The sequence below is a fragment of the Homarus americanus genome, unplaced genomic scaffold, assembly GCF_018991925.1.
Source record: "Homarus americanus isolate GMGI-L3 unplaced genomic scaffold, GMGI_Hamer_2.0 scaffold35576, whole genome shotgun sequence".
Lineage (NCBI taxonomy): Eukaryota > Metazoa > Arthropoda > Malacostraca > Decapoda > Nephropidae > Homarus > Homarus americanus.
Window position 1 is genome coordinate 1,928 of NW_024728909.1, and position 14,525 is coordinate 16,452.

The 14,525-nt window shown below is 43.5% G+C and overlaps 1 protein-coding gene across 1 annotated transcript; it reads left to right on the top strand.

Moving 5' to 3' along the window:
• Positions 1-1,573: 1,573 nt before the first annotated feature.
• On the top strand, positions 1,574-7,732 carry LOC121866250 (beta-1,4-galactosyltransferase 7-like; the record flags this gene model as incomplete). Its single annotated transcript, XM_042365862.1, has 5 exons — positions 1,574-1,706; positions 2,424-2,534; positions 3,592-3,759; positions 6,871-7,042; positions 7,618-7,732. Coding segments are annotated over 5 exons (699 nt in total), but the record flags the coding sequence as incomplete, so codon positions are not given.
• Between the last annotated feature and the right edge of the window lie 6,793 nt (positions 7,733-14,525).

Below are 14,525 nucleotides of genomic sequence, written 5' to 3' on the forward strand. Positions count from 1 at the left end.
AAGTTACCAAATATCAGCATTAATTCGAATACGCTGGATAGCTTCAAACATAGGTTGGATGCTTATATGAGCAATAGGGGTTGGGTATAAACGGGACTGCCCAGTATGGGCCAATAGGCCCGCTGCAGTTTCCTCCATTCTTATGTTCTTATGTTCTTATGTTCAAGGTCGTTGCCGGCCCTGCCACACAGTCACCACCTCCTCCTGCCCACCTGGACCCCAGCTGTCCTTACACAGCACCACCACCTCTTACTCACCTGAACCCTCACCGTCCCTCTCCGTCGCTACCACCACCACACATGCCCAGTCTGGCCTCTGACAATCCTCGCCGCCCCCTCCAGCTCCTGCACAGGTACACCAAGTTGGTTCTATGGAAACAATCACTCTCCGTCTGATCACCACTCCAAGCCAAATCAACTTCTCTGCCCAACTCGACTCGCTTAAAACAATTGCGACATTGCAGAGGCAACAATAACTTCATTCTGACACCTGATCCAAACAGGGGCGCACTTTGTAAGCTCCTGCAGGATCTGCCTTCCATCTCCCGAGATGGAGGATCCATCCCTCGCCTCCCTCACCTCCCTCCATTTTTCTCAACAGAATTTGGGTACCTCCTTCTGAGTCTCTGTCTAGCCCCACAGGACTCATCTCACACCGAGGCCGTTCCTCCTCTTCTTGCCAATGGAACATCCAGGACTTAGACCTCGCCGGACAGACCTCGCCCAGTTTGTGCTCTCCCATCAAGTAGATGTTGCTCTCCTCCACAGGAAACCACATCACAGATGATGCTACTCCACCCGCCTCTGGCTATACTGTTTACACCCGCCCCGCACCGTGGGCAGGTTTCGTGGCCTCACCCTTGTGCGTGAATAATCATCCCATCTGTTCGTCTCCCTACACCTGACCTCACATGGACCCCTGTCTGACCATTACTTGTCTCCCTTAATTTTGGTGACCGGTCCCTTCGTGTAGTCAATGTTCATTCTTAAGAGTGATTCTCTGGACCCCAGGCTCTACGACCTCCATGATGTGGGATTCTACTATTAAGTTCTTGGCGACTTTATCAAAAGCCGCCATATCCCACTCTTACCTCTGGATCATCCCACGCCATGTACCCTTAACGACCCGCTATCCCCAGTTTTAACGGGGATGTGATATGATGTTCGCTTTTGTCCTTAATGATCCTACTCGCCTCCCCATAGTTTCCTTGATTTTGGCTTACTATTGAACGGCCATACTTCCTCCTTTCTTCCTACCGCCTGCACCGAGCCTGCTCTGCATAGTGACCATCTTGCCGTTACTACCCATCTCGGCTCTCCTTCTCTACCCCTACATCAGCTCCTTATCGATCCCCGCCTTCGTCTCACACAAGATGCTGTTCCTTCCTTTACCCAATATACCTTTCTACCTGGGTGGATTCCCTATTTTGTCCCCCAGTCCCTTGACTCTACAGCACTGATTTTGTTGATGCCGTGTATGACTGTCAATCGCACTACCTCCACGCCCTCCCCGTCACCCCCAGAAGCACCTCAACCACTGGTATCGTATCCCTGCCATGAGATTACTCCGGCAGGTAACCCGTGATCTCCACTCGCCATACCGGAGGTCTCGCTCTCCAGAGGACTGGGAAGACTTCAAAATTGGTGCTCCATTGCAACTCAGGAGCGTCGTCGGATTCGTGAGGCGGACTGGCTATCGTCTCACGGGTCTCTATCATTCCAGTCGTCACCCTTATGTATGGAATCGATTAATGCTATACGGGGTACTGACGGAGGCCCCTCCTCCCACCCTGACCCCCGCCTCCCCGCCTGCTCTTTAATGTGGAGGACTGGGCACAGCCTTCTCCCAGAGAGGCACCAAGCAGATCCAATGAGGCAGTGCAGGCTCGATCGATGCGTCTGAGCCTGTTGTTTGTGCTGCTCTTACCTCCTCTAGTTCCCCACTGATCATCCAATCAGCCACAGTTCGAGCTTGACAGTGCTCGCCGCCTAGAAAAGATAACAATTTCCTGGGGATGATCAGATAACCTACTCCGTCCTCAACGCCTGTACAATATTCCTAACGGCCTCTACTCTGCTCTCTACAATATGTCTTATGAACTTGGGGTTCTCCCGTCTACCTTGGAAAAATGCTACTATTATCCCCATCCCCAAACCGGGAGATCCTGGGAAATATCGAACCATTAGTCTTACCTCCTGTGTTTGCAAGATGATGGAGAGGGGATACTTATCGTCGCCTTCTTCACACCATAGGCGGCCTACAATTCCCTCAATGGTTTCAGCGCTAAAATCGCAGCACAGCACATTCCATTGCTTCCTTTATTGCAATCAGACTGCCCGTCTCCACTTCCTTGATATCAAGGGAGCCTTTGATACGGCTCAACCTGCTCCCTCATTTTAGCTGAATCATGTTGTGGGTTAAAGGAGATTCTTTTCTAATGGATCGCCTCCTACCTCACTGGATTTCAGCCAGGGTTCGCGTTGAAGGCTCTATATCTCCCCTGTTCAAGAAAATGAACCTCGGCACCCCTCAAGGTGAGTCCTGCGTCCTACCTTGTTTAACACTCATGCACTCCATTGCATCTCCCGTGGTCGCATTGCAGTTGTCCCTCAGGATGGAAGGCCTGGGACTAGGGATAGAAATCCCTACCAGGCTAAATCAGGATCTTAATAAAGGAAAGTCAAGGACCGCGGTTTTCAGAGGAATAACAACAACCGTTAGAGATTGGCATCTCTTTACTATAAAAATATAACACAAAACTCTGACCACCTGAATACACATCATCCACAATTACGGAGTCAAAACAATTAATGGGAAACAACAATTAAAGGAATCAAAACAAATAATGGAGTCAAAGTAATTAATGGATTCAAACACTAAATGGAGTCAACAATTTAGCTGTAAACTGAACAATGCAGGGGAGTCAGCAATTAATGGAATCAAACAATTATAGAATCAAACCATGAACAAATATCTTACGCAGTGGCCCTGGGGAAAGGTTCTGGAACACGGTGATGCACACTCAGGGTAAATGAAACGTCCACTTCGACCCCACACTCAGCGACGTCTTGAAAAGGCAGGAGAAAACGCTGGGGCACCGACGGAATGTGATGAACTGATGGTCGTGGTATGCGGTAGTGGTAGATGACCAAAGAGTTGGCAGTTGATAGGTGAAGGTCTGTGAACACAGCCCACGAGTCCAGGACCTATGATGAGATCACAGCCAGAATTTGACGGACAGCAGGGTAGCTAGATACTGACGGTATGGCGGCTGGGGTTGAAATTCCGCTGGTGGCGGAGATAGTCGCCGCTGTTCTCTCACCGGCCCCAACCACCCATCGTCGTCCGCACCCCAGCAAACGAGCTGAAGTTGAAGTTAGAAGCGGTAACCAGCCGGAGGATCGTTTCCGCCCTTACACAGGATATGCCGACGATGTCCTCCCTCCCTAAGCCCCTGACTACCTCATCATGCAGGAAGCTCTTGATCTGGTCTCCAGAGAGTGTGATTCACTCTGGTTTCTCTTCAACTAATACGAAAACAAAAGCTATGTGGCACGGTCGTTTTGGTACCTATACCCCCTTCTCTATCAGGAACGCCCTGGACTGCTAATGAGACAAAATACCTGGGTGTGTATGTAACTCCCGCACACGCTGTCGATCCCCTGAAGTCCCCTATCTTCGGTGACATATGCCATCGGGCGTCTCGGCCTCTCTACCATGTGCAGGCCCTTGGTGCCACCATCCCCGTAATTTCACCATGTACAAGTGTTTTGGTGAACTGTTCCTGTGTCGACTACGCCAGCTGCCCCTGCCCTCGTCAACATTAAATGGACTACTGGCCAACCGTCCTCGGGTTATCCAGAGGAAAGCTGCTCAGACATCCTTAGCTCCTCAGTGGACACACGCTCTACTTCTCTATATACCGAACTTGGTTTTTCCCTTACAGGATCGTGTCCAGGAGTTTTACCTAAAACTATCAAGGTTTCCATTTTACGGATCCCCGGGGCAACTATGTCCAAGCCAACTTGACTTGCCGTCCGAGGCCGACCTCCATCTAGAAGACAGTGGCGAGGGTCACTCATCCGGTGCCTTCCAGGAACACTACCCTCCTGCCTGATATTATTGCTGTCACCCCTGCTGTTGGTTCGTCTCTTCCTGGCTGATTTTCAACCTGAAGTAATTGCCCTCGGTGGACTGCTCCCGAAATCCCACGTGAACCATGTTATTCTCTCTGCAAATACCACCTCTTCAGGATCGCCCACTGGTCCCCAGGTAGGGTCGTCCTTCACACTGATGGTTTTGTTGACCCGCCAAGGTAAGGTCGGGCCAGGGCTGGTGTCTACATCTCCCGTCCTGATGCCCCGAGCCTATCAAACTGTCTCTCAGAGTTTTGACGGGGCGTCCTCCGCTCAGGCTGAAACTAATAGCCCTCCTTGCTGCCCTTTCCGCTGGAGGAAGAAGCAGATGGTTTCGCCCATTGTTTGTCTGCTGCGATTCCAAGTCTGCTCTCGCCTGATCGCATTTGGATCAGGGAAAATAAGACCTCATCCTTCTCGGAATACGAGGGTTACATCCACACCTCAGGATGCAGGCCGTCCTGTGACATTCCCATGGCTACACAGTCATGTCGGTATCTTGGGGAATGAGACAACAGATGGCCTTGCCAAGACTGGCTGCAAACAAGGCTACACCTGACTACGTTAGTACCCTCGAAATCACCTCTACAGCTTATGACCTAAATCTGCCGCAGACAGAAGGAAGCGGGAAGCAGCTACATCCCCTGGACTCACTGCCTCCACCTGGTACGAGGTCCTCCGTAAACTTCCTAACCTCTCGTGAATCTATGTGGAAATGGTCGTGAAAAAGGACGTGATTGCTGCCCGTATCATCATTGGGTATGACTCTGCTTGGGAGATTGGTATCCCCGCATCTCCTGAGCAACGCTCTTGTGCATTATACAGAAGACCCGACAGCCGCACCCTTATCCATCACTCCCTAAGATGTCCCCAATACGGTAACGCTTCCGTGACGCCTGCTGACCACCACTCCACGACCCCTGACGGAGACAAGATGATCCTCCCCATACCGGCCAGATATTATGTAAATAACATTGATTATGTGTTGCAGGAACATCCTTCCTTCCTTAGGGCTTTTAGTAAGCCCCTTTATAATATCTATACTGTATATACTTGTCACACTTGCCAGATGCTTCTGGTATCATTGTACAGGGGTACCTAGTGACAGCACTAGGATACCTCTTCCTCTATCAAGGAATATACAATTGAAAATTAATTGAACAAAGGTACTCAAACTATCCAACCGGTAGCGAACTCGTAAATAATGGTTTTATATTAGACAAATTTAGATTTAGACGCGAAATAGGTAAACATTGGTTTGGAAATAGAGGTGTGGATGAGTGAAACAAGTTACCAAATATCATCATTAACTCGAATACGCTGAACAGCTTCAAACATAGGTTGGATGGATATATGAGCAATAAGGGTTGGTGTAAACGGGATTGCCCAGTATGCAAATAATAGGCCCGCTGCAGTTTCCTCCATTCTTATGTTCTTATGTTCTAATTCTGAAGAGTGAATCGTTATCAATACTAAATGCATTAAATAAAGAAGAAATACATAAATACTAATGTACAGTAGAGTCAACATTGACAGAAGTAGGTTTACGACTCAATTCTCTGACCTTATTAAGGAAATCTGAAGTAAAACAAGTTTCTGTTCCTTTGGTGTTGTTGGGATAATTTATAGCTGACTAGTAATTGTATCCATTGTCGATGGTAAAATAATGTGCATTCACCGATAAAGCGCATTTCTCTCCTTAAGTTTTTGCCTGTCAACTATTGTTTAAGTAATATCTCCATTAGCTGGAATTCCTCTTAGGCAGAACTCTTCAATACCAGGAATTTAGATTTTTTGAACATTTTCTGGAAAATTTCTCTAAATCTGGTCTGTGAATGATTTTCTAACAAAATCAGGAACATTTTCTTAAAAAAATTGAAAACATTCTAGAAACTCTCCAATTTTTCGCAGCTCTGGGAACAAATTCTGAGGTTGAAATAATGTGTTGGCCTGAAAATCCGAGACGAATTTGCATCCTCTCTCAGATTTTTTCGGGTCTGGGAGCAAATTCTACAGTTGAAATAAAGAAATTTTCAGAAAACTCCAAGAAACTTTTCCCAATACTTGGACAAATTCTTGGGATATGGATTTTTCTGGGTTTGAGAGAGTCGTCTCGTTACCCAGAAATCTTTCATCCGGGAAATTCTCGACACCAATTGTTTTGGATAATGGGGAATCTCACTGTACTTAGCAGCTGCTTGGCTGTGTCACAGACGGGGGTGAAGAGTTCGCTCATTGGAGTAAGCTATCCCGGTAGAATATAGAATTATTGGCCAAACTCCTTCCACTCTATATCTCTGGTGAGCCTGCTTGCTGAGTATAGAAAATCAGTCTACAAGTGCACCAGCCCTGCTAGCCGTTCAACCAATAACAATGCATGAGTAGCCACACTCCATAATTTATAATTTGAGCAAAACCACAAGTAATTTTTTTTAATTAAAGAGAAGTTTTTCATTGAATTTTCGTACCTTGAAACAATATGCTCATTAGATCCAATTCTCTTTCATCGATCATTCATTCAGCAGAGTTTACTATACAAAGTCTTCCATGAAAATTTAATTCAACTATATGTGAGTATGTGTATTGTGGTGAATAGACTGGGCACTGGGCCTTTTATAGAGCTTAACATCAGTATTTCAGATTGTGTAATGTTGTGCCAGCAACTGCGAATTACGGTTTCATTACAGGTTACCCTATGTAATGTTATTTGGTGGTGTGCGTGGTATGACAATAGATCATTTTCGAACTGTCAACGGCTTCAGCAACAAATTCTGGGGCTGGGGAGGAGAAGACGATGACATGTCAAATAGATTATTACACCATGGCTTCTTCATATCTCGTTCCCCGAGAGAAACTGGTCGCTTCACCATGTTGACTCACACGAAGGAGAAGCCCAGTGCAGAGAGGTGCGTAGAAAGTATTTTAAATCCAATGAATACATTGTGAATGAGTTATTATGCATAATCGGGTACCATAATTCATGTATATCTGTAAAAATACAAAGATTAATAATTTCATCTGTGTTGTATGCTTGTAATATTGCAGGGCTCAGTAGAGTTTATGTTATAGATTTGTGTAGAACTCAAATCACAGTATTGTATGCTTATAACAATGAAATAATGACTTGTATTCAACTGACTTTATTGTATGTTTAAACCGGTTAGATAAGTGTAGATATAGAGAGAGATAAAGAATTAAGGGGTTAACTGGTGCTACAAAAATCTTGTTGTAGGATTTTGATACCCGGGGTTTATATGGATGCATGAGGTGAATGATGAAACTAGATTATGTGGACAGGAGTAAAGAAGACTGACAGTAAGATAGGTGTCATAATAAAGATATGTACAAAAATACTGAGCGATCCTATTATTGTAGAGGAAGTTGTGTAGAAGCCTTCTTGTTTTTGGTAGTGTTAAACCTGGAAACTAAACATTATTGAATTTTTGAATTATTACAAAGTCTTTAACATCTATCTTTACAGGCTTCACTTCTTACATGATGGGAGCAAGAGATTTAACACTGATGGCATCAACAGTATCAAATATCAAGTCTTAGATATTCAGCGGCGTCGGCTGTACACTTGGATCTATGTGTAATAACCTCACCTCTTCTCATAGTCATGTCCGTTCTTACTTGTTTAATTGTATTTAAATAAATATATCTGGCATTACATTCTGATCATTTTATGAATGAGAATTATTTTGTGTATTCAGTCATAAAGATATTATTACTGAAATAAATATAATACATTTGGCTACTTGGTGAGAATGGAAGTGATTAATATTTGTCATCTATGAGCATCATTCTGTTTTATGTAAAGGTCAAGAGTTTCAGTAACTCAACTTCAAAATGGTTTATTAGTGACTTGTTCTACCTTATGTGTTTATTAACACGAAGATAAGCAGTTTATCTAAGTATAATAGGTAAATTAACAATAGTTAGTATTTTTGTATATATTAAAATGTTTAACTTAATACATATGCAGTTGCAGTTATTAGTGAGGTATAACTAACCTTGTGTTTGTAGTTGTATGCATTAGAGGACACTTAGAATACAAAGATGTATGGTTTGGCTTTAATATTGTGGAGTAGAGATCATAGTTTGTAGTTTCAATTCAGTGTTGTAAAGATGTATAAGCTGTCAGCATGATGACAAAGTTCTATAATAAATCATATTTGTATATTTATTAACTGTTTTATTTATTTTACTTGCTAATAAAGGTGACTTTCATGGCTGTGACTCACTGTTGCCATACATTAATTTGTCTTTCACATTATGTTGTTACATGTTCTACAGCCCGATACTAGTGCGTTGGTGCTATTGCAACATGTATACAAATCACGTTCACACCTGTATACTTTAACTCGATTGTTATAAATTCAACTGCTTCGCTCAGTATACCTTCTTCATAGTATTGCATGAAGTATGTATTATAACGACAACCAGACGCAAAATATATATTAGTAGCCTCACATTGAGCAGCAGATGTGGTTAAAAATAATACTCCCGTCAAAAGTAAAATGTAATCATACAGATGTGTGATGCGTCACAACCTTTAGGTTACCATTATACACTAAAAGCGGGTTATCGTATACTGTAAAAAACGGAAAACGTTTTTTTTTAATTTATCATTTCCACCACTTGTCAGCTTATTTGCCATTCTGGTGGTGATGGTGGGGAGGTGGTACAACCATAAATTGTCCAGTGTTAATACTGGAGGGAGTCTGAATTCCTGTACTGCAGCTGATAACACTGTTCTCACATCTGACCTGGGAAATGAGCCCGCAAATCTTTTTTCTGAGGTGTTGTGACGTCCTTTCTATTAACTTTGAATTCAGTAGCCTCTGTCAACATTTAGCAAATGTATAAATTACAATACCCAATTAACTAGATAAACAGCAACCAAGCCTACATTATCACTTACTTCTCACGAGTTGGATGACATTACCATGTCTTCATGCACCTCTGATTACACAGGTCATCACCAAGAGCCCAGCCCTGAGTGGATTTAAGCCCTATATCTCATACACAAGAGACAAAACACGGTTGCTTATTATCGGTTGATCTGTAAAGTAAACCATAGAATGGGCTTTGCTTTATATTAAAATAGAATAGCCAGATAGTGTTTGTGTGAACATTGGGCACTGTGAAACAATCCACATAAAGTAACTAGAAGAGTTACAGGGTACCAAAACAACCACACCAGGAACATAAAGGTTGTAGCGGTTGGGATAACTCTTATTTCCACTAATCTGGAACAGATATAACTGCATGGTTTATTATTGTGGAGCTGGTGGAATATAACTGCCTAGTAATATTGGTGGTAATCGCCAGGATATTGGCGTATACCAATATTCTACTTATAAATGTCACGTCTCACCATTGGCATTTGCCGGAAAAGCCATAAAGGACGCATGGGCGCCAGTGATAATGGCGTCTTCTTCTTGCCCCTTTTGTAATGCCAACTCTCGAGGTAGAAAGCGTCACCTATCAGCCAATCAAAGCAGTGCTGACCTCGCTCGAGGAACAGTCACAGCAAGTTAGCTCCCGGGATTACCAGACAGTATAGCCATGTTTAGTCCTTGCTGGGAACAGCTCTGTGCCTCTCTGAAGGGTGAGGTTGAGAAGGTTTGGGACGAAATGTGTGGCTGAAGGAAGGATTGCAAGGCTGAAGGAGTGACATGTGAAACGGGGAGTGTCGGTGAATGACGACACCACAGACCAGTAGAAGGCAGTGAAGAGAGGGGCGACAAGGCTAGTGGAGTAAAAGGCCAGCAATTCATCTAAGTGTATTAACATTTTAAGGTCTTTGAGACGAATGGCAATACATACAGTTATGACAAGGCTGACAAAGAAAGTAAGACATCCTTAATTGTTGGTGATTCGCAGGAAAGGTGCGTTGATTGTGCTTTTTGAAATAAGGACAGAAATAGGAGAATCAAAGTGTGTTTGCCAGGAGCTGGGGTGAATGACTTAGTAGATAGGATTAAACAGCATCATGCCCAATGGGAACAAAACCCACTATCTACCTCAGTGCAGGAGGGAACGATATTGGCCGGTGTAGGAGTGAAGAGCTTCTTGATAAGTTCAAGGCCGCTATCAACAGGAATTGGGCGAAGGGAGGGATCACCTTCATAAGGAGGTGTTCTGCCTAGAAGGAGAGTTGGCAGTGAATGGTTGTCAAGGGCAGTTGGTGTCAGCGTCTTGATTGGTGATATTGCGAGACAATATCAGTCCCATTCATTGACAACTTCTACAAAAAAGGTTACCTGTTTGCAAGGGATACGTTGCATTTATCTAGGGTAACCCTGATTGGCTCTCTCGAGATTGTCGTTCAAGAGACTTTGAAGTCTTTAACCGCAAAGGGGGTCGAGGAGACTACACTGGGCACGGGGATACATAACGTATGGTTATATAAAAATCATTCTAGGAATGAAAATAAAGCAAAATTAGTCGGAGAGTTAAACCTAAAACGCAACAGATCACGACTAACTTAAATGTCTAGTACGCGAACAGTAGAAATATTATAAATAAAATGGATGAAATCAGAGCTGGTGGTATGTACCGAAAACCCGATATAATAAAGACTCACCGATATCTGCATTAACTTAGACTCACATGAGTTACCTGTAGAATACCAAATTGAAGGTTATAAAATATTTCATACTGATAGGAAGATTAGAAAGGGGGGCAGTGTAGCAATCTACGTCAGGGATAATTTGAAGTGTAGAATCAATAAGGATATTAAAACTGAATTGAATACAAAAACAATTTGGATAGAATTAACCGATGGTAGGGAAAATTAATCATAGGAGTAATATATAAACCTCTTAATCTTGAGAGGGTTGATGGGCAACTTATTTGGGATGAAATACGCAGGGCTTCCAGACATTGCAAAGTCTGTACAATAGGCGACTTTAACTTTAGTCAAATAGTTTGGACTGACTTACGACCTTACAGGTAACTCAAAATCAGTGGATTACCTTGAAACAGCTCAGGACTGTTTCCTAAGCCAACATATAACCGAAATTCCACCTGGGGATTAATATACTGGATTTGGTTCTGTCAAACAGAGAAAAAATCATTAGTAATGTCGATGTAGGGAGCAAGCTCGCTAACAGCGATCACAAAGAAGTGAGATTCAAAATAAGAGTTCATGTCAGTCGTAAGGATAATTGCATTAAAGCTCCACATTTCCGAAGGGTAAAATTTGATGGGTTGAAAAGACAGCTGAGGGAAGTAGCTTTACGTTTGGGGGTGAACTACATCAAGGTCTATAGAATAGGAGGTCATCCCGTGCGCTGGTTGGTTGAGCTTTGCATTCCTGCACTCACTCCCCTACCTCTCACCTCTATCAACAGAACATTTATTGTTCCACATATTGTAATTTGTTAACTCCTAACATCTCACATTGAAAAAATAATTACTAGTTGAGCGCCCACCCTTGCACATCTATAGGGAATGACACCATTCAATGCATTAAGTGATACGAAACATATATGCACAGGGGAAGGAAAGTTTAAAAGAAAACAATGTATGTCAGTTATAGCTAAGGACATTAAAAATAAGTGCAGCTACGATAGGTTAATTATAACTATATGCTAGCCTACAGGAGATCCTTTCCTCTGTGTTGTGCTCATTATATTAACAATGCAGACATGAGGTAACAGGAGTTATAACCTCACATAACAAGTTTTACCGCCACTGACAATGTGAATATAGGTGGGGATGGTAGTTAGGGCAGGTGATCATGTGCTGCCTCTACCTGTAAGTGTGAGGTGAAGAGACAGGAGTTATGACATCACATGACTAGGAGTTACCGTCACTTATGCCTGTTTCATCAAAAGATAAAACAATTAAATGTTCTGTTATGCCATAACTTCTCAACTTGAATTACATTAAAGATTAATATACTAATAAGGGGAATTATGGCAAAAAAATGGCAACTTAGCACACCTTAGACATGGGTTCAAAGCCCTCTTTATCACAACAGTTCAGGAGTGACGGTTTGGAATTATACACATTATAAAAGATTTAAATAGAATATAATAAAAAAAATACCATATTAAGTGTGTAGGTTCCATAAGAGGATTAAGAATAAACATGATCCAGAATAAACAACTACTATTGGCACCGTGTATAAACAATAAACCACCTTACAACACAATAATTGATTGCACTTTACACCTTAATGGCCACCAGAGCAGCACTGAATATAATACTCAACTAAACCCGATTTGAATAGGAATCCACCACTGACAAATCCAACGTCCTTCCACCTCCAAGGCCAGCCAATGACTGACATCGCCCCACCGGCGTAGGTTGTATAGGTGGTGGGAGGTGTGTGTGAGGGAGCTCCGTGTTTTTCGTCGAAAAACAGGGTCTTTCCAGGAGTACCCTGTTTGATTTCAGGAAATCTGATTCGTGAGTGACTAGTGAGTGTCGTGACAAGTACAATATCACCGCATCCCCCTAAGTAGATATATTTGTTAATTTACGGGTGAATCTGTGTCTACCAAAGGGTGTTAGGCCCACCAAACTCCCCTCAGTGCCATGGCTTGTAATCTGAGTCCCTGTCCACCCCTACCGTTCACCCTCCCCCACCGTTCCACCAGGCCACCAGCTGACCACACAACTTGACCGTCTCTCTACTGCCAGCTACTCAGCCCTCACTAGCTCCAAAATGTCTAAGTTGGCTATTAGTATCAAACATTCAAATTTCACGAAACAACAGCTGACTGATGTGATAATGGAAGTCCAACGGACTCTCATACAGGACATCATACAACAAATGAATAAGGAGACCATCAGGACGCTAGAAGAAGCTGACCGGCGTCTCACTGACCAGCTAAGTGGAGATTAAGAGAAGCTTGGAATTCCTGCAAGGGGAAATAAGTGACTTACAAGTAAAAGTTGAACGTTGAAGCTAAAGAGAACCGAACACTCAAGACTCCAAGTTCAACTGCTGCATGAGGAGAATTCCAAGCTCAAAACGGAACTAAACGACAACAGCAGACCGGGTGGATTATGTGATTTAATAGGGCGGCGAAACAACCTCAGGATCGCCGGAGTCCCTGAAGATATCCACGAGAACTGGGAGTCATCCCAGCGCAAAATTTTACGCCTGCTGAATGACCATTTTCAACTTCCTGAAGTAAAATTAGACCGTGTCTAACGCGTCGGGAAATTCCAACTCCTCCCGCCCCCGCGACATCATAACAAAATTCTCATCCCCATCTGATCGTGACAAAGTGTTTTATCAACGCAGTAAGTTGAAAGGCACCAACATCTTCGTCAACGAGGACCTCTGCCCTGGCACGACTAAGCCCGTCTACAGGAAATGGACCAGTTTGGTGAAGCCAGGAAACAAGGGAAACACGTGACGTTCAGTCATAAAACCCTTGTTGTGAGGGATCGGGCAAGTGGACACCCGCCCACTCACCCACCTCTGTACTACCCTACCAAGCCCCTCGAGAACCCCTCCTCAAGGGGATCCAGCCACCGTCGCTATCAATACCTGAGGAGTTTTCCCCTGCCGGCCAAGTCTACCCTTTGTGGTGGAAACCAGCACCTCAAAATCGAGTGACAGGCGCACCTCCCACTCAATCAATCTGGGAATCACCCTCAACAGTACCAGTCATCCCACTCCTGTTTTTTTTTTTTTATTATTTACTGGGCACTCCCCTACATCCTTGTAAGGTGAAAGGTAAAGCGTTTACAGTGCCAAACAGGAAGCATGCTGGTTCATGCTTGCCTTATGTCTCATGAGTTAAGAGCGTAGAAGCCTGTCAAGTGGGCATAGCCTGAAGAGTCATTGGTTTATATCATCAGTTATTGAAGCTCCAACAACTTGTCCTGAATACGAATTCGCAACTTTCGATTTACACCTCAGGTACCTACTTTACTGCTATAGGTGAACAGGAACTAATGGGGCTAGGGAATTCTGTTGGTTGTAGCACTTGTGAGTATGTTACCGCTCCCCACTATAATAATAATAACTTCTCTCATAGATCTTCCCTTTTCACCCTCAGTGACCCCTGAGTTTTCTTTTGTTCCTAATCAGTATCAATGTTCCTACAATGATGATATAGCGTCATTCCCTTAGATGCGCTAGATCAGATGTGTTACACCCCCTTTACTCCATGGTGTCGACACGTTCTCATATCGATCCTGATGCCTTTTTACAAAACTCACTGGGTTACACACAAACCCCAACTGTAACTATTACCTCCTGGACTCTCCTGAGTTTAGTTCTAGGCCTCTACTACTCCTCATTCCTTCCTCCTGATTAGCCATAACATCAGCAGTATTCCCATTCATCTAGATACCTTTTAGATCAGTGCTTATCTTGAGGTTCAGAGACCAAACCTACTAAACAATAATGAACAT